The sequence below is a fragment of the Manis javanica genome, chromosome 3 (genome assembly GCF_040802235.1).
Source record: "Manis javanica isolate MJ-LG chromosome 3, MJ_LKY, whole genome shotgun sequence".
Taxonomy (NCBI): domain Eukaryota; kingdom Metazoa; phylum Chordata; class Mammalia; order Pholidota; family Manidae; genus Manis; species Manis javanica.
The window spans coordinates 57,688,142-57,707,353 of record NC_133158.1 but is presented as its reverse complement, the minus strand read 5'-3'; the positions used below and the strand labels follow the sequence as shown (position 1 = coordinate 57,707,353).

Below are 19,212 nucleotides of genomic sequence, written 5' to 3'. Positions count from 1 at the left end.
AAGGCTCAGAAAGTGAATGATTTCTAACAAAGATGTCATTCCTTCCAGCGACCACGATCCCTTCCTTTCATATCATCAGCCTCAGTGGAACAGGAGGTGGGATGGGCTAGTCTAGGGGAAGGAATACTGAGATGTCTGCAGGCCACAGCATTTTCAATCATGCGGGCAGACCCAGGAAGCTCAGGACTGGAGTAAATGTACCTGCTACCTCAAATTCCTGCCGTTAGACTCCTCCTCAAGGAGGGAATGTGTTTTTTAAAATGGCACAAAGACCATGGCTAGCTGTATTGTATTGGCAAAGAAAGGAGGAAATCCCTGGGCTCTCCTCTAGGGCTATGACTAGAATGCAAAGCCTCCACCAGATGGTGACCCCTGACACTTTCACATTTAAGTTCCTAGCAATAGTCCAATATGAAACAAATGGGTATAATTGGTCTGGTTCCTGGATTCACAGGACACCCTTTATTTAGGGACTAGCCCTCCAGGCTGATTCTACCTCTAGGTGTTCTTTGACATAGGGATCATGAAGGTCAGTCAGATACCTCAGGACCTCTTGAAATTGGAGGGGCACATTGTTATGCAGAGCCAGGACTGAGGGTGTCTCAGTGGAAGCACAGAAGGGGAACAGGATCACAGAATGTTAGAGAGGAAGGAACCTCATGGAACACCTAATCCAACCTCCTCATTTTAGGAGGGAGGTAGAAAGATACAATTCACCTCATGGTTTCCCCTGCAATTTGGGAGACAACCACACCAAAGTAAGCCTCGCAGCTGCACAGGGAGCCAAGCAGAGGGAGGGTTGCGGTTTGGCCTTCCAAAGTCACTCTTGGTGACTGTGAGCGATGTGGACTCACATCTCACAAGGTGGTGAGGGGCTGTTAAACAGGGGTTAAAAGAGGTAGAACCAGACCAATTATACCCATTTGTTTCATATTGGACCATAAACCAGGGGACAGACGAGGGCGAGCCCCAGGAGGCTCTCAGCACCAGGGAGAGTGCGGATGAGCTGGCGGGGAACTACTGTGCTGTAAGAGGGAAGAGACCAGGGACCTAAGCTGCAAGCAACTGGCCATTGGATGAGTACTTTTTTCCATGGAGATCAGCTGTGCCACTGAGGACCAAGAGATGTGGGAAGCCCTTCCCTTGGCTGCTCGGAGGTCCGGAGTCACCCCTTCCCCTGTACACTCAGCTGCCATCTTAAAGAGAGGAGCAGTGTGGAGAAGTCTGAGACTAGGCAAGCTACTTTAAAGTGTTTCAGTGATGATATCAGTCTAAAACTCCCGGACTGGATTGTATCTATTTATTTTCTTACTCTACCCTTTGTGGGTGGAGTAGATCAGGAAGATCAGAATTAACTACAGAGAAAATAAAAAATAAGGGGGAGTGAGACCTTAATAAAAGACCGTATGAGAACTTAATAAAATGTGTCAATATTTTATTTTCCTTCTTGTGATTTTCCCCAGTCCTTGGGGTTATTTTCATAGAAGTGTGATGGTGGGGATAGGCAGCTCACCTTCCCCTGCTGCATTTTTCTTTCATCATTAGAGTTCTAGTAATTTATTCATTGTATAATGTTGTGATAAGGACAACCAAGACAAAAAAGCAAAAAACACAACTGGCCTCTCTTCTCCTTTCTTCAGAGGTGATTGCATGATTATGATGAAAATTGCAGGGAAAGCTCATAGGAAAATTGACCTACAATATGTCTGGTAACTTTCCTCAGAAACAATATATCAAATATACATTCCAAGCATATTAAGGAAGGAAGAATAAGATCATGTTTAGGTATGACAAATTATTCTAATTACCTTTCTGTACCATTTGGTTTCAGCAGAAGCAATAATTTTCTCATTAGTTTTTAAACTTGTCTATTTCAGGGATTTTTAAAAAACCATGCTTCAGATTCATTTTCATTTAAGTTCAGATTCATTTTTATTTAAGTTGCAAAAGGGAGTCCACACATATGATGATAACTAAAGCTTTTAAATATGCATATGAACTGGCTGCAGTATCTTATACTTTAAAACAGGAAAACGGCTTTTCCAATTGTAAATCAAGTCAAAATTGGAAAATGCATGAATTTGTATGAGCATCCTGCATCCATGGTAATGTCATGACTATAAATCTAGAAATAGCCTCATCTCCCCTTTCCTGCTCTCTCATCTCTGATTTTTGCATCCAATTATGCATATCAAACAGTAGTTTCCTGTAAGGCTGCATCTCTTTTTAAAAGTCTCTGTTGGTATATCTTCTAGGTATCTGGAACTCAAGTATAAGCAAATCTTATTTTACAGCTGGCTCTTGGTTATCTTTGGGAATATGAATGGGGGGAGTGCAGTGGTGATAGAAATAAATCTGAGTGCAATGACTGAAATTAAAGAATTATCAAAAGCCACATTTTAGTCAGCCTCTCCCCAGAGCCTGATGACAGTTTTCCCCTCTCTTTCCCTCCTAGCTTCTGCTTCTGGCCGATGAGCAGATAAATTACCTAATTCAGAGAAGAGAAAGAGTAGACAAGAAGAAGCATACTTATCATCAGCCCTGGAGACTTGACTATTGACCATGGCTATAGATGTACTGCCCTTCCAGGCCCAGAGAGTTTTTCCCTTAAGGAAGAAAAAGCATTAAAGCTAACTTACAACTCCAAGAGAGCTGCAAGCAAGGGTTAAAAACTTAAGCCACTCGATCTCCTCTGTGAAGCAGCCCACATTCATCATACTATTAAACAGATCTGTTGGGAGACTCAGCACCTTCCACATGTGGGCCAGTTCATCTACATGGATGATCAGTCTGCCAGCAACCTGCAAGGCAGAAGAGAGACACAAGACAGAGAATGAGGGGTGAGAGAATGCCCTGAGAGACACCTGCCCAAGCAAGGCCCCATGTTCTCCCAAAACGCAGCAAGGGTGTGGACAGAGGTGGATGTTAGGGGAGGACTCTGGCAGCTATCTTTGCAAGGGTAGAGAAATATTCAGCTTAGTGAAAAGCATGGTGAGATATAATTTAATAATTTTAACTTCAGCTGTCAGAATTATGGGGAAATAATACATTTATATTGCATTGTAATGTTTTTCTGATGCTTTTGTTATCTGCTGTAGTATCCCTAAGTTGTTCCTATTAGGCAGTTAGGGCAGCCTGAAAATGAAACCAAAAGGCAGAGGACTTGTCTGAAACCACTAATGAGTGGTGAAACTAGAACTGGATGTTAAGTCTCTTGCTTCTAGATTCCATGGAATTCTTTGCATTGGACCTCACATGCATCCCTCATGCTTTCCAAGGAATAATATGGGATCTGTGGTCTGGTTGCCTAATGTTTCTTGGTCCCAGATACCTCAGATCTCTGCCATGTCCGCTGTACAAGATGGTTGGTGGTTAGGAGGAGAAAGGGAATGAATAACCAAAATAACAATGCAATAAGGGTACAGATGCCCCAGTGAAGCACTGCTACACTTTCTCCGGCCCTCTGATCCTAGTGAAATGCTAAGCCTCTGGGAGCAAAGTAGTTGGCTAATTCAGTCCTGAAACACCCGAAACTTCTCTATCCTGGATCCTAAAGCAGAGTATGGTGGTACTAAACCACATTTTCTGGGAACTGGCCAAATTGGAAGCTTTTTCAAACCAGACCTTTCTCATTCATTCACTGGATCTCAGAATGATAGGGCTATGAAAAGAGCTGGGGTTTTTCCTGAAAGCTAGGTTATGTCTGCACCAGGGCTAACTGGGGAACAAAATTATGCCTTTGCCTACACTGTGACTGGCATCATATTGCAGTCTTGCTTATTAGTATGGGAGATATTTATTGTCAAGGGACTGTGGCCCTGCACTTTCATGGGAAGAAGGAATTAGCATTGCACTGAGCCTCTGGACATTCTGCCAGCTTCAGGAAAATCTGAGATGACCCCACTGACAAGTCAGCTTACAGCCTATTTCAACATCATCCCTATTTCCCCAGGAGAAGATGTACCTTCAGTGCATGGTTTAGTGAATTTTAAGATGATGCTGAATGGGCAGGTGACTGGCAGGGGGATGGTGGGCTTTTGTTTGTCCACACCCGGCCTGGACGCTGTCCCCACATTCTCCCTTGATGCCGCAGTGTGGCCTTTACCCGAAAATGCAGGATCTTTAACAGCTCAGGTGTAAGCTCTGCCCAGTTGGACAAAGCAACTCGCTCAGTCTCCTCTCTCACTGGAGGGATTTCTCCACGGGACACAGCCCCAAAATAACTAGAAGAAAAAGAGTTGGAGAGTGAAGGGAACATCCTATATTCCAGTGGCCTCTGGCTGCTTTGGGCATCCCCTCCCCACTTTCTTTAAAGGGAAGGGGGTGGAGGAAATAACATTTGTTGAGTGACCTCTATATGCCAGACACTGTTTTGTTCATTTATGTACAGGAAAGGTCTTAATATGTTACTTTCCACTTTAGGTGTAGAGAACACTAGGGAATAACAAGACTTGTTTCTCTCTAAGGATGAGGAATAACCAATAAAAATTTTGGCATGGAATTCCTTGAAGCATATTGGGTCTGGGTTTTTTTCCAGTCACCCCTCCTAAGTGTTTTATATATGCACATGCACACATACACATAACACATGTGTGCACACACACACATACATAGATGTATATTATAGTAAATATATATGTATTACACATTATATATAATATATTGTATATATTATATGTATTTGTGTATCATATAATATATGGAACATAATAAAACAATTTGTTTTTCTCTGTCCTATTATATATATTATATAATATGTATACTATATATAATAGATACATATGCATCCATGTATACATATTATGCATTGTACACACATATAAACAATTCATATATATAAATATATAATTTATATAATATATAATTGGAGAGATTGTTATATTAAATCCCCCACTCTCTGTTTTGGGGAGGGATCTTAGTACCTAGAGGGCCTGTTTTTCAAACATAAAATCTTTGTGTTTAGTGCAATGGCTATTGACATTAAGTTGGGATTAGGTAGAGGGTAGGGGTATGTAATCTTGGAAAGAGAATTCAGAAGAGAACTAAAGCACCTTCTTTAAGAAAGGGGGAGAGGTGGAGGTGCTCTAGGATGAGCCAGGAAAGGTTGCCAGCTGGAGGTGGCATGAGGCTTGGCTTCAAGGAGTGAAGGGAAAGAAGGTTGGCAAGGTGATCAGGTGAGAAGACAAACCAAAGAAGGGTTTGAGACCACCATATGTGTAAAACTCTCTACTATCTTCGCTCAGGAATTTCAGCCAAGTCTGCCTGCTCATCAATCCTTTGTGGAGTGGACTACGTTTTGGTGCAATGTGGAAAAAATGTGAGTCCTGTTTCAGAATTGGCATAGGATGAATGGACATGAGCAGTTGATACGTGGTCACTGATGCTACATGGAAGGGTCTCTCTCCATCAAAAGCCTCGTTATTTGCTATCCCTGGATCCCATACCTTCTCTGCTTTATTTTTCTTAGTTTTTTCCAGATCCAGGTAGTATAAAAACAATACAGAGATAATTTTGTACAATCCCATTTTAGGGTCAAGCCATACAATGATAGGGTGAACCATTGCTTGTCTCTAAGCCATAGAGCTAAGCTGTCTTTAAGCAGAGCTAAAGCTGTAAGGATGGATTAGAACAACAGTTTTCAGGCACCCCTTGGGGTCATCAGCAGGAGGGCAGAAGAAATACCTTCAGGCTATTTTTTAGAATGTGCCTGGTCAGTCTCTGCAGACAGATCCGTGTGGGGGTACATGTGAGTTCAGGGTGACAACAGGAGTGGGATGTGGCCTCAGGCTATAGAACCAGCCTTAGATGACATAAACAGGAGAGGCGGAGACACAGCACCTCATTTGACAGAAGTTCCTGCCCAGCTAGAGTGTGACACTCAGCAGCCCCATCTTCAGACTTTCAGCTGGTTGGTTAGAGAATGCAGAAATGAGTCTGCAGTCGTGGATTTAGTCCTCTATGGGTTATTCAGCTTCATTTGCAGTGAGCAATTCCATGGCTAGTCACGTATATTACAAACCCATGTTATCATACAAACCACAAGACAAGTTTATGTCCTGCTGATGTCTGGTAAGTAGTTTCTTCATTGACAGCATATATGCAGGAAAATTCTTGCTTGCAATGAATTAAATACATATTTTATCTTGGAAATACTTCATGGAGTTTTATCTTCTAAAATACTACAGGTTTGTAGGTCACATAAAACCATCTGTTAGGTGCTTTTCATATCTGAATAGACAGCTCTTAGGTCATGCTCTCCTCTTTCTTTGTAGTTAAACTACCAATTTTTTCTTCACAGATATCTAAAAAATTTATAGCACATGATACAATATGGGAACAAGCAGCCTACAACAGTGGAATGCTCTCTCACATAAAAATGTCAGGGACAATACCAAGAAATGTCATTTTTCTTACTATAAAGCAGTAGAGCAAAAACAATAAAATGGGGTTTTAAACTATTGTATAAAACAAAGTCTGTCTGAGTATGCCAAAGGAAATTAGTCTTCTCATGCTAAAGTTCAATCTTAGAGGTAATATATAAAATTTAGAATGGAAAACTAAACAGGCTCATTACTAGCAAAGCAATCCCATTTATGTCTCTTTTTATGAGCACCATTGGCTTATTTTCCTTCTTTTGTAAAAGCTTCATCCTGACCCAACCTAGGAGCATGAGCTCATGGACTCATAGACTCTGTAACACTCATCTTTGATTACATGTTGTGTCTCCAAGGTGTCACCTTCTTTCTACTCCGGCTAAATATACCTCCTCATCCTCGTGCTGAGGACATTCGCCCTTCCCCCAACTCATCAGCTTACTCAACAGCCTCTCTGAATCCCCCATCCCACTGAAACTCTACTAAGGAGGTCACCATCAAACAGTAAAAATAGCCTGAAAATGGTCCTGGAGGTCTAGTTAGCTCCTGACTCCTGCCCAAAGCCTCGGTTCCCCAGTTTCATACGGGCACGTTTGTCTTAGAAGCAATTTCACAGTTGAGAGGCTTTCTGTGGAAAGCTGTTTCAATCTGGGCCAGCAGCTCTTGTACAAACTTCCATTGAGCAGCATTTGGAGGTCTCTCCTGAAAGAGGCACCTGTGTTCGAAGCACAGTGTTTTCAGCCAGGCAGATACTCCTGCCCTCACCACTGGTTTTCCTCCTTTCTCTGGAATGCTTGTGGACATGTGGACAGCTTTATGTTGCCGGACACATTAGCTCAAAGAAACACCAAAGCAAAAAACAATTTCCCCAAAGACAAGATACAAAGTGTCTTTGGTTGGTCTCAAGAATGAGTTTTAACAGCAGCAGAGGATGGGGTCTCACTGAGGGAGGAAACTCAGGAGTGAACCAGCTTGGACCCATCTCATACAACCCATCCCGCGGGCTCAGTGCATCGCTCCCCTCTAGAGGCGAGGCCCTGGTTTACACCAGTGAAAGGCAGGCTAACCCTGCGGGATTCCGAACCTTTCTTTCCACTGGGACCTGGAAAGGGGGTGCAGGGACCGGGTGGAGTGTGCTGTTGTGATGTAGTACTCTAACTCTTGTTGATTGCCCCGGGACACTTTGCTTATTGCCCTGGCATCCTATTCCTCAAGTCTAGTTCGCACAGGGGACTGCAACCCATCCTCTCCCAATTTGATCTATTTGTGTGGATCTGACAGCACCAAAGCAATGGGAGAGCTGCACTGCGCAAAGATTATGCTAATTAGTCCGACTCCCAGGCTGCAGCGCCTGACAACCTCCCCACAGTTTTCCAAGACCTTCCCTTCTCCACCCGTGTCCTCCACCTCCCGTGGGAACCATGGGCTGGAGGAGGTCAAGGAGTACGTACTCCGCAGCCCACGGGATGAGATCCGGAGGCTGAGTTCGAATGGCGGCCTTGGTAAATTGCTTCAGCAGTTCTGGCAGTTCCGAGGGGATGCATATTTGCTTATCTGTCGGCATTGATTGGTTGACCTATTAGCAGGGGAAAGAAAGGAAATGTGAATCTTTGAGTCATAAAATGATAGGAATCCTGGACAGGTCTTCGCCCAGCCTCTGTCTGATACTCTTACTATTGGGGAGTTCACTCTCCCACAAGATAGATGCATTCTACTGTTACACAACTCCAAGGTTAGAAGGTGTGGTTACGAAGTTAGGTTTACTAATCCTGGCTTTTTGTTGTTTTAAATAATTCTGTCTTTTAATAAAAACAAACAAAAACCCAGAATAGTTACTCATACAAAAAGTAGAAATCAACAAGTAAGCTAAAATAACCCCTCATGATGTCACCCCAAAATATTGGATGTCTCCTGCCATACTTTTTTCAATGTAACTATATAAGCTATATAAATAAAAATGGTGTCATACAAAAACAGCTTATTTACTCAACTGCATATCATGAACATCTTCCAGTCACACAGCTCTTACTAAGAGTTGTAGCAAAATTGACTCTGTGAATCCTCTATTCATTGACATTAGGTTCCGTCCAAATAAAATTCATCATTAACAGCCATTTGATGAACACCTCTCTTTATATCTGTATGCACTTACCTACTCTAATTGTAAAAGAGAACACTTGTATATTTCACTCAAAAATTTCCAGGACAAATTGAAAAAAAACATGAAAATCCATAAATGGTATACAACTCTGTGCACAAAAAACAGATTAAAAAAGAAAAAAAAAGATTTTGTCTGCTTTCAGCAGAGAAGGCCCAGACACTTTGAAAAGCCCTCCCTCTTCAAACATTTAGATGTTAGACAAATCCCAGTGGACACACCTTTCAAATTGCCTTGCTAAAGTTTTGAGAAAGTGGGAGAAATCCTCAAGTCCTAAATAAAGTGAATAAAGAAGAAACCAGAGTGGTAAACAAATGAATAAATTAGGGGGCAAATGTAGATGCCAGGAATTTGAACCTTTCAGATGAATGGCCAGGCAAGTTGCAAACAGATTGGGTGTGGGGCCCACAAAAAGTAACAGCTAAATTGAAGGACTCACTTAGCCCCTCTAAATCTGGGACCCTCCATGGGTTTCACACTGATACCTTGAAAGGATGAGACTAAAAGTGTCTGCCTACTGGCTTGGAGAACCACACAGCTTCCTGTTATTCTGGTCAAGGCAAGATGGTCTCCTGTAAGTTTGTAGCGTGAACTAGGTCTAAGTTTAAAATTTTTACCACTAGCCTTGTTGGGAAATACCCAGACAAACAATTAAAACGATCTCATTGGTGGTACTCCATTATCTTTTACTTTATGTCCTTTTATCTGGAGGAAGAAGAGGATAAAGAAATGGTTATTTTTAGACTTTGTAATAGTTGACTATGCAAGTATGTATGGTAAAATTTCAAAGGTAATTACTATAAAAGTAATATAACCACCAAACCAGTAGAGAGGAGAAAAAGAATTAAAAACAGCAAACCAACTTGATCAATCCACAAATAGACAAGAAAGAAGGGGGGGAAGGAAGCACAGGAAAAATGGATAAATAACATGATAGAAAAAGAATCCATTTATATCAGTTGTCACAATAAAAAGTAATTATCTTGACTATGCCAGTTAAAACACAGAAATTATCAGACCAGATTTAAATAAAAAATCCAACTGTAGGTACATCTTATAGGTATAAGGGCAAGAAAGAGCGAAGGACATATGGGTAAACAGGCAAATAATAAATGAAAGAAAGTTGATGTAGACATGTTAATACCAGACAAAAGAGACTTTAAGGCAAAATGCATTATTAGGAATAAAGAAGGTCACTATATAATGATAAAAGCTTTCATTCATCAAGAAGATATCACAGTTCTCAATGAGTAGGCTATAGCTATCACCATGGATGAATCTCATGATACTGGGTGGAATGGCAATTTATTGTTTAGGATTTTTTATATGTACATATATGTATAATTTATATATATAATATATCATAACATCATAATAAAGAGCAAGGGATGATAAAACTTCAGAATGGCAGTTATCCTCTGCTGGGGAGGGAGGGGACTGTCTGTCATCAGGGAGGTGCAATGGGGACCCAACACTAATAGTGATATTCTGTGTGTTTTCAGCTGGATAGTGGTTGCCTAGATGTTTGTTGCATTATTTTTATGCCTATAGTTTCATTATGCATTTCATTTTGTATTTATGAAATATTTCATAATTTAACAAGTCATTGTTACAAGCTGATTGTTTCTGATAACTATTCAATCCATTTTATCTAGCAAAGGGCAATGTCTTATTTTACTCATATTGTCTGTATATCTAAAGCATATATATATTTCTTATTGTGGTAAAAACTGCAAGACATAAAATTCACCATCTTAACCACTTTTAAGTGCATAGTTCAGTGGCACTAAGTATCTTCACATTGTTGTGAATCCATCCATTTCCAGAACTTTGTCTTTTGAAACTGACACTCTATACCTATTAAACAATAACTCATCATTTCCCCCTCCCCCTGAGCTCCTGGCAACCACCATTCTGCTTTTTGTCTTCATGAATTTGACTACTCAAGGTACCTCATGTAAGTGAATCCTGTAATATTCATCCTTTTGTATCTGGCTTATTTCACTTGGCATAATTTCCTCAAGTTTCATCCATTTTGTAGTATGTGTCAGAATTTCCTTCCTTTTTAAGGCTGAATAATATTCCATTGTATGTCTATATTATATTTTCTTTATCCATTCATCTACTGAACATTTGGGTTGTTTCCATCTTTGGCTATTGGGAATAATGCTGCTATGAAATAGGTGTACCAGTATCCGTTTAAGTCCCTGATTTCCATTCTTTTGGGTATATATATATACCCAGAGGGGGATTGCTGGATTAGTTGGTAATTCTAAGTTTAATTTTTTGAGGGACCACCATACTGTTTTCCATAGAGGCTGCACCATTTTGCTATTTATGTATATTTGACAGGATCTGTTAGTTGTTCAATTGTTTGACTTCTATTCTGAAGGCTCAAATGGCCTCATGTAAATGAAGAGATGGCCCAACCCTAATTAAATAGGCTTCCAGTGACAATAACGGTGGTAAGACTTGGTCAGTATGGAACAAACTTAAGCAAAGCCTTTACTTGAGCCCACTGCCTCATCTAACACCTGTCATCTCCATTTTTGGCTAAAGAATCCCTAGTAAGTTCTCTATACCTACTGTCTTTTCTCAGTGCTCAGCCCTTCTTTACCCTCTTGCAATGTTTTCTTCTCTCACTGTCCTATTGCTCCCTTCAAAGTCATCAATTACACTTAATAATGTATTATTTGTGCCAGATACCATGGTAAGTATTCTGTATACATTTTCTCAATCCTCAAAATATCCCTATGGGGTGGATTGTATGATCACCATTTACAGATGATGAGACTGAGGGAATAAAACTTTGAAATGACATGTAAATAATAAATGACAGAGGCAGGATTCGAGCACAGCGAGTCTGATGCGGGAGGTGGCCTGCTGAATGTGACTATCTTTACTTGAGGCTTTCTCTTTGATGGCAAATGACCTTCTTGTTTTTTCTGTTTTCCTCAGCACTTTTCTGTTACAATAACTCTTCCTCCCTGCTAAGAAAGAGTTTGCAGTCTTCCCAAAGCTCAGTCTTCAGTATCCAAGCTGTCTTTTGGCCGCTCTTGAGAGCTCACATCCTCTCATGGCTGTACCTGCCCCAGAACTATGCTCCTTGTCCACCCCTGACCTCTCATCTGTGCTTCTATTCCACACTTCCTACTGCTGCCAGGACGCATCTCCACTAAAATTCATTCTCCACGTCCCAGATAAGTCCCTTTTCTAGATTTGTTTCTGAACATGATGCCACCATTTTCTCAGTCATTTAGGCTCAAAACCATCCACACTCTTTAATCTATTGAATCTGTCACTAAATCCCACTATCTCTTTTGAAATGTGTCTCCAGTTCATCCCTTCCCCTCTTTTTCCACTAGTGGTTCGGCCCCTCACCATCTGTGTGCAGCCTCCTAGCTGGGGTCCCTGTCTCAGGTCATTCTCTGGCCTATATTGTGCAGTGTGTCTAGACCTACTACACTGATGTTAATAGGTCAGTGAGCCCTGCTCATAGAATGGCAGTCAAATTCTGACTTGCAACTTTTTCCATGATTTATGCACACAGTTATAAATCTTCTGCCAGTATTTACTAACACAAATTTTTAATATGGTCTACTCTGGCCCCTTTTCAAGTCATGGTATACCCAAAGGCTAACACTTTCTCACCTATTATTAACAGAACTCTACCCTGCTTTTCTCCTTCCCTCAATACGTTGCTAATTCTTGATGGTTTACCTCCCTCTTCCTTTTCATCTGTTCAAAGCCCACACATCCCTAAGGTTCATCCTGAATTCTGCTATGCCATAGGCCTTCCTCAAAAACTTAGGTACCATCAAATATTATTTATAAGACACATTTTACCATTTCATCCCATTCTGCCTTTAATAGATCTCTAAAACCGAGCTTTCCACAAGTGGTCACAGCAGAATGGGTTATAGGTGTGCCACCTGAGATTGACAGCTATAAACTTTTTATAGTGATTCAAAATTTATAGCCATTTTACAACCACTCACAAATTTATAACAGTTGAAATTATATTTGGAAACTGTCTGGCTCTGTCAGTACACTTCCAGATTTAGCACTTAAGGTTTTTTGCTTAGCACTTGCCTGCAGGCATGGCTGCATAGGGTCTTCCCTTTTCACCATCATGTTAAAACTAGTTCCATAAATCTGATTAATACTGCTTTCATTGCAATGTATTTATTATCAATGATGATCATTTGTGCATATGTGTTTCACATACTCGGTTCTTCCTTTGATTTAATTTGATTTTATTTTTCACATTTTCTCCCAATAAAGAAGGCATGTATGTTTCATCATCATCATCACGTCTTCCTAATAAAACATAATTGATTTTGCTCACTTTTAAAAATTGTGACTTGATTTATATGGTTTTTATTCTTGGTTTGGATGTAAAATATTCAAAATCTGATTCTTAATGGAATTTATTAATGACACTGTTTGTTTACAGAAATAAAACAATGCTTCTTAAAAACAAATAATGGAAAATAATTTAATTGGTTTAGTGAAGGGGACTGAAGGCCTTTAATACCTTATGAAAAATATGTCAAAATATTTTTACTTAATTATAAGTTCTATTTATGTTTTAGAAAATCTAACTCTTTAATTATTAAATTAAATGATTTTATGAAATTCCTGCTTTACTTATCAAATACTTAATTTTTCAAAAAGCTTATGTGATTTTAAGATATTCCTAAGAAAATAGACAACCTTTTTTGTTAGAAAATTGACTTGTATGCAAAAAGGCCTATAGTCTCCTTAATTCTTTAAATATATCATTTATTTATCACTATAAAATATAATTTAAAATTAAATATTAATCATTTTTATTAATATAATTTAATACTTCTTACAGAGTTCCAAGACATACAGCAGCCAAAAATATAAATGAAAGTCATTTATTAGGAAACATAGTAAGGATTATTTCAAATATGGATTTGTTTGCCCTGATACTTTTTCTTTCTTTTTCTACCTAAATATCTTATTTACATGAAATAGTGATTAGATGAAAAAAATGATGTCAGGACTTTAATAGAAATTATGTAAATTATGCCAGGACCTTAATAGAAAATATCTGTATTATACAGATAGTCTCTTAAGAGAGTAATTCTTAAAGTTTCTGATCCTATGACCACTTAAAAGTTATTGAAGACCCCAAAGAAGTTTTGTTTATGTGGGTTATATCTGTCAATATTTATCATTAGAAATAAAACAATTTTTAAATATTTATTGCAAAATAAAAATACATATTAACATATTTATGTGAAGAATAAGTATAGTTTCCAGAAACAAAAGAACCCTTAGTGAGAAGAGTGGCATTGTTTTATGTATTTTGCATATCCCTTAATGTTTGATTTAATAGAAGATAGCTAGATTTTAATACGTACTTTGCATTCAATCTTTTGTGATATCATACTTCATGAGTTTCTGGAAAGCTCTACTGTCCTAGTATTAGTACAAAAATAGTTTTAACTTCAAGACTCCTTGTACCAAAGTCTCAAGGCTCCTCAGATGTCCCCAAAACCATACTTTGAAAACCACTATTTTATGAAACTGTTTAGAACAGTATTTACAACTGCAACAGTTTACATCTGATTTTCTTCAAGAAACTAGTTAAACATTCACATAATTAATAACTAAGGCCCAAATGTCTCCCACAGATACAGATCACTCCACTCATTTTACTAACCTGCCTGGGAAATGACCATATGTTTGGGACCAAATGAAACAAAGAAAGTATAAGAAGTGCTACTCTGGAGTAATACTACCAGAGGACACACTGAAGTCTCTCTTCACCAGACTAATTAAGCAAAGCATTCCCTTGCAGAGTGGTGAACCTATAAATGTAAGTAACAATGTTCAGTTAATAACACTACTTAGAATTCCTGGGGAGGAATGCTTAGAAGAATATTAATTTTTTTGCTAAAAATTACCAAAACAAACTATTTAGGATGACATATTTGGATAGTAAGTAAATAGGTTAAATAGAATTTTCTAGATTATGCAAGCAGAATAGTCTGTACCAGTGGGAAAGCTGTTAGGAAAGTGGGAAGGCTTGGTGCCATACCTGTTCTCCATGTTTTGAACACATGAGATGCAAGTAAGACATGGTTTTGCTCACAGTGAGCTCCTGTCTATATGTCCTCTTGTAGATGTGAATTCCACATTAAAGGATGTTACTAATAAAATCCAAGCCACTATGGTTCTGTCTGTTTTCAGTTTTACGTGAAGAAACAGTCTGCTGTTTCCTACCAAGGTTAACTATCAAAGGAAAAGTATTTTTCTGAATGTTAGGAGCTAAAAGAGAAATTGAAAAAAAAAGTCAATGATCCTTATTGCAGAGTTGTTGAGGAGAGTTTATTGTCTTTAGAAAATTGGCTTACTTGACATTTTTGAGCACCAGCATGAATTTAATCAAAATTGCAAGGAATGTGTGAAAATATAATGAAGTAGACCAATGATGCTTATGGATTCAAAGGAAGTGTGAGGTTAGAAGTGGCTAAGTTGGGAGTTTGATGTTATAACTTCAATCCTAAGGACTAGTAGCAAAACATGAGGTAAGTGTCACATTATTTGGAAATACATGACATGGAAACATGCAATTGAATTTTATTACTTAGAATTTCGGTGAAAGAAAGAGGAAATTAAGTGATTCAAATTCTGGTTAATCATCAGAAAGAGGTTTCTGTCAGTTGGAGAAAAAGCAATACATACCCTGCTATAGTTTGCTACAACCCATCTGTGAGGCAAGCTTTCTCACTGGTGGTGATTGTAAGAATCTGAAGAGAATGTCATTAAAATTTTTTCATCAGGAACTGCAAGTAGTTATTTCAAACACAAAACTTCATATAAGCAAATCCATGATAAGAAAGCAAGCTTGATTTTTTTCTTTTTATTATTTTTATTTTGGTATCATTAATCTACAATTACATGAGGAACATTATGTTTACTAGACTCCCCCCATCACCAAGTCCCCCCGACATACCACATTACAGTCTCTGTCCATCAAGCTTGATTTCTTTTTAAAAAGTTTTAAAATGTTCATTTGGAAGCCTTATTCAAATTAATATCCTCACTCTTGCTCTATATTTTACTTTTTGTTATTACATCATAAAAATATATTGCATTTTTTAATATGTGCCATATAAACTTTCCAGTATCCTACAGTTTATCCCAGTATGCTTTACAAATAGTGTAAATGTGTGTGTGTGCCATGCCCTGAGAAAGTTTGGGGAAGCTCTGCTGTGAAGTTAAGCGTCAAGTACTTCTGTTGAAAAACTTTTAAATTTTATTTCAATGTTTTAAGATTATGTGTTACAGAGGAGATTCTGGTGATGATTGAAACCAATTTCCAGTAAAAGCTGAGCTTTATGTAACTTAAAAAGAATGTTCTTTAGAAAGTACACAGTAAAAATACTGTTGGGAACAATTAGTTTCTAATTTATTCAACTGAAGTATTAATTAGAGTCAGCAAGAGAGTTTGAGACAAATTAGCAAAGCAGAGAAACTTCCTTTGACTGCAGTGAAATAGCACTCATAGAATATCACACAGACCAAAGACATTTGATACTTTCTAAAGAAAACAGGAGCCAAGAGAAAAAATAGGAACATCTAACTAACTATGGGCAGAAACTTCCTAAGACAGCATTCTAAGGCAGTGTAACTGCACTAGTTTAAAAGAGGCAGCTGGGATTCCCTCATGAGAATTAGAGTTACTTGCTGGGGTTGAGTTGGGGGGTCTTTAAGATTTACAACACTTATAAAATACCAAAGCATGAACAAATTTTAAGATGGTCATGTTATTCGAAGATTGAGGTAAACTAAGTTTGAAAGGACCAGAAAAGCAGGCTTTTATGAAGTTAGGCTTATTCTAATCATTCTAAATCATTACATTATGTTTTAGGCCTCACTCTATTTTTATTGTCAAATAATAGCATACTAATAATCTTTACAATACCATTCAGTGCCCCACACTCTAACCATGCGCCATCTCTACTCTTTAGCTCCTTCACTCCTGCTTCCTCACTCATCTTTGACATTCCACAGCAACACAATTCTATTTACTTAATCTCCAGTGAATCACTTTCCCCTCAAGCCTGCATCCCACCCAACTATTCTCCTCACTTGAGTAGATGAAGTCGTTTTCCACCTGCTTGAGATCAAGGATGTCAGAATTAATTCACACTGCCATTCTTTGCCTACCCAGATCCACCTCACTGATCTCATATTCTTTCCTCTACCACTTGAGCTCTTTTTATCTTCTCAAAGACCTGAAGAACCAGCATTTGACCTTTACCCCCCTACATTTTCCAGAAAATTTAATCTTTTCCACCTCCCTGGCACCTTTTCTATCAAGTAAATATATTCAGGCTTTTTCTTTAAAAAAGAAATTTTTTTACCTTGCTATCTTTTCAGTGACCTGATAAGTCTCTTTTTTACTGTCAAACTTGTAAGCACCCTAAGGACTGACCCTTTCCTTTCCACATGGCCCCTCCTCTCTTCTTATAAAGCTTCAATCTTGATTATAATTATTGTCCCGAAATTGCTTTCACCAATATAAATGTCACCAAAGTCTCCCTGGCTTCTAAATCTAGTGATTTTTCTCACAACACTTATTCTTTGTGACTTCTGTATTGCATTTGAAAAATTGATCACTCTCTCATGGAACATCTTGCTCCATTGGGTAATGGTTATAGAGTCTTGCTTTTCTACCTCTGCTCTTTCCTTTTCATTTTTTTTTTCATTTCTCACTTTTGTCTCTACCATCACTTTTTAGAAGTATTTCCTAAGACCTAATCCCTGGCTGTTTTTGTCTTATATAATCTCTACAAGCATACCTCATTTCATTAGGCTTCATTTTATTGTGCTTTGCAGATACTGTTTTTTTCACAAATTGAAGGTTTGTGGAAAACCTGTCAAGCATGTCTACTGGCACCATTTTCTCAACAGTGTTGGCTTACTTCTTGTCTCTGTGTCACATTTTGGTAGTTCTTGCAATATTTCAAACTTTTTCATTATTATTATATTTGTTATGGTGATCTGGGATAAGTGATCTTTGATGGTACTATTGTAATTCTTTTGGGGTACCACAAACTGTGCCCATATAAGATAGAAACTTAATAGATAAATGTTGTGTGTGTTCTGACCACACTGCTCCACTGACCAGCTGTCCTCCACCTCTCTTCCTTTCCTTGGGCCTCTCTATTTCCTAACATACAGCAATATTGAAATTAGGCCAGTTAATAACCCCACAATGACCTCTAAGTGTTCAAGTGAAAGGAAGGGTCACACATCTTTCACTTTAAACAAAAAGCTAGAAATGATGAAGTGTAGTTAGGAAGGCAAATTGAAAGCCAAGACAGGCTGAAAGCCAGGCTTATTGTGTCAAACAGTTAGCCAAGTTGTGAATGTAAAGGAAAAATTCTTGAAGGAAATTAAAGTGCTACTCCAGTGAACATACAATGATAAGAAAGCAATATAGACTTTTTGCTGATATGGAGAAAATTTTCATGGTCTGAAGAGATCAAACTAGGCAAAACATTCCCTTAAACCAAAGCATAACCCAGAGTTAGGTCCTAGCTCTTGTTAATCCTATGAAGGCTGAGAGAGGTAAAGAGGCTGCAGAGTAAAAGTTGGAAGATAGCAGAGGTTGGCTCATGAGGTTTAAGGAAAGAAACTATCTCCATAACATGAAAGTGCAAGGTGAAACAGGAAGTGCTGATGTAGAAGCTACAAGTTATCCAGAACATCTAGCTCAGATAATTAATGAAGGTGGCTACACTAAGCAATGTATTTTCATATGCTAAACAATGTATTTTCAATGTAAACAAAACAGCCTTAGATTGGAAGAAGATGCCATCTGGGATTTTCATAACTAGAGATGAGAAGTCAATGCCTGCCTTCAAAGGTTCAAAGGATAGGCCGACTATCTTGTTAGGGGCTAATGCAGCTGGTGATCTTAAGTTGAAGCCAATGCTCATCTGCCATCATGAAAATCACAGGGCCCTTAAAAATTATGCTCAAACTACTCTGCCTGTGCTCTGTAAGTGGAACAACAAAGGCTGAATGACAGCGCATCTATTTACAACATGGTTTAATCAATCTTCTAAGCTCACTGTTGAGACCTATAGCTCAGGAATAAAAGCTTCTTTTCAAAATATGACTGACTGCTCATTGACAATGCACTTGGTCACCCAAGAGCTCTGGTGGAGACATACAATGAGATTAAAGTCATTTTCATGCCTGCTAACACATCTAGTCTGCTGCCCATGGTTCAAGGAGTAATTTTGACTTTCAAGTCTTATTAAGAAATTTATTTCATAAGGCTATAGCTGCCATATATAGTGATTCCTCTGTTGGATGTGGGTAAAGTAAGTTGAAAACCTTCTGGGAAGGATTCACTATTCTAGATGCTCTTAAGAACTTTCATGATTCATAGGAATAGGTCAAAATATCAACATAAAAAGGAGTTTGGAAGAAGTTGATTCCACCATCATGGATGACTTTGAGGGGTTCAAGACTTCAGTGGAGGAAATAACTGCAGATATGGTAAAAATAACAAGAAAACTAGAAATAGAAAGGGAGCCCAAAGATGTGGCTGAATTGCTCCAATCTCTTGATAAAACTTGAATGGATGAGGAGTTGCCTTTTATGGATGAGCAAAGAAAGTAGTTT

General features: G+C 38.5%; 1 protein-coding gene across 4 annotated transcripts in view; it reads right to left on the bottom strand.

Moving 5' to 3' along the window:
* ROPN1 (rhophilin associated tail protein 1) overlaps window positions 1–19,212 on the bottom strand; it is a 38,483-nt gene that overhangs the window by 10,416 nt on the left and 8,855 nt on the right. For 3 of the 4 annotated variants that reach the window (XM_073231531.1, XM_017662399.3, XM_017662400.3), the window contains 3 exons: window positions 7,826–7,950; window positions 4,106–4,223; window positions 2,640–2,801 (listed from right to left, as the gene is read on the bottom strand). In XM_073231531.1, the coding sequence (XP_073087632.1) occupies window positions 2,640–2,801; window positions 4,106–4,223; window positions 7,826–7,938 (393 nt within the window). In that variant the 5' untranslated portion in view covers window positions 7,939–7,950. The other variant, XM_073231532.1, reaches the window with a different exon arrangement.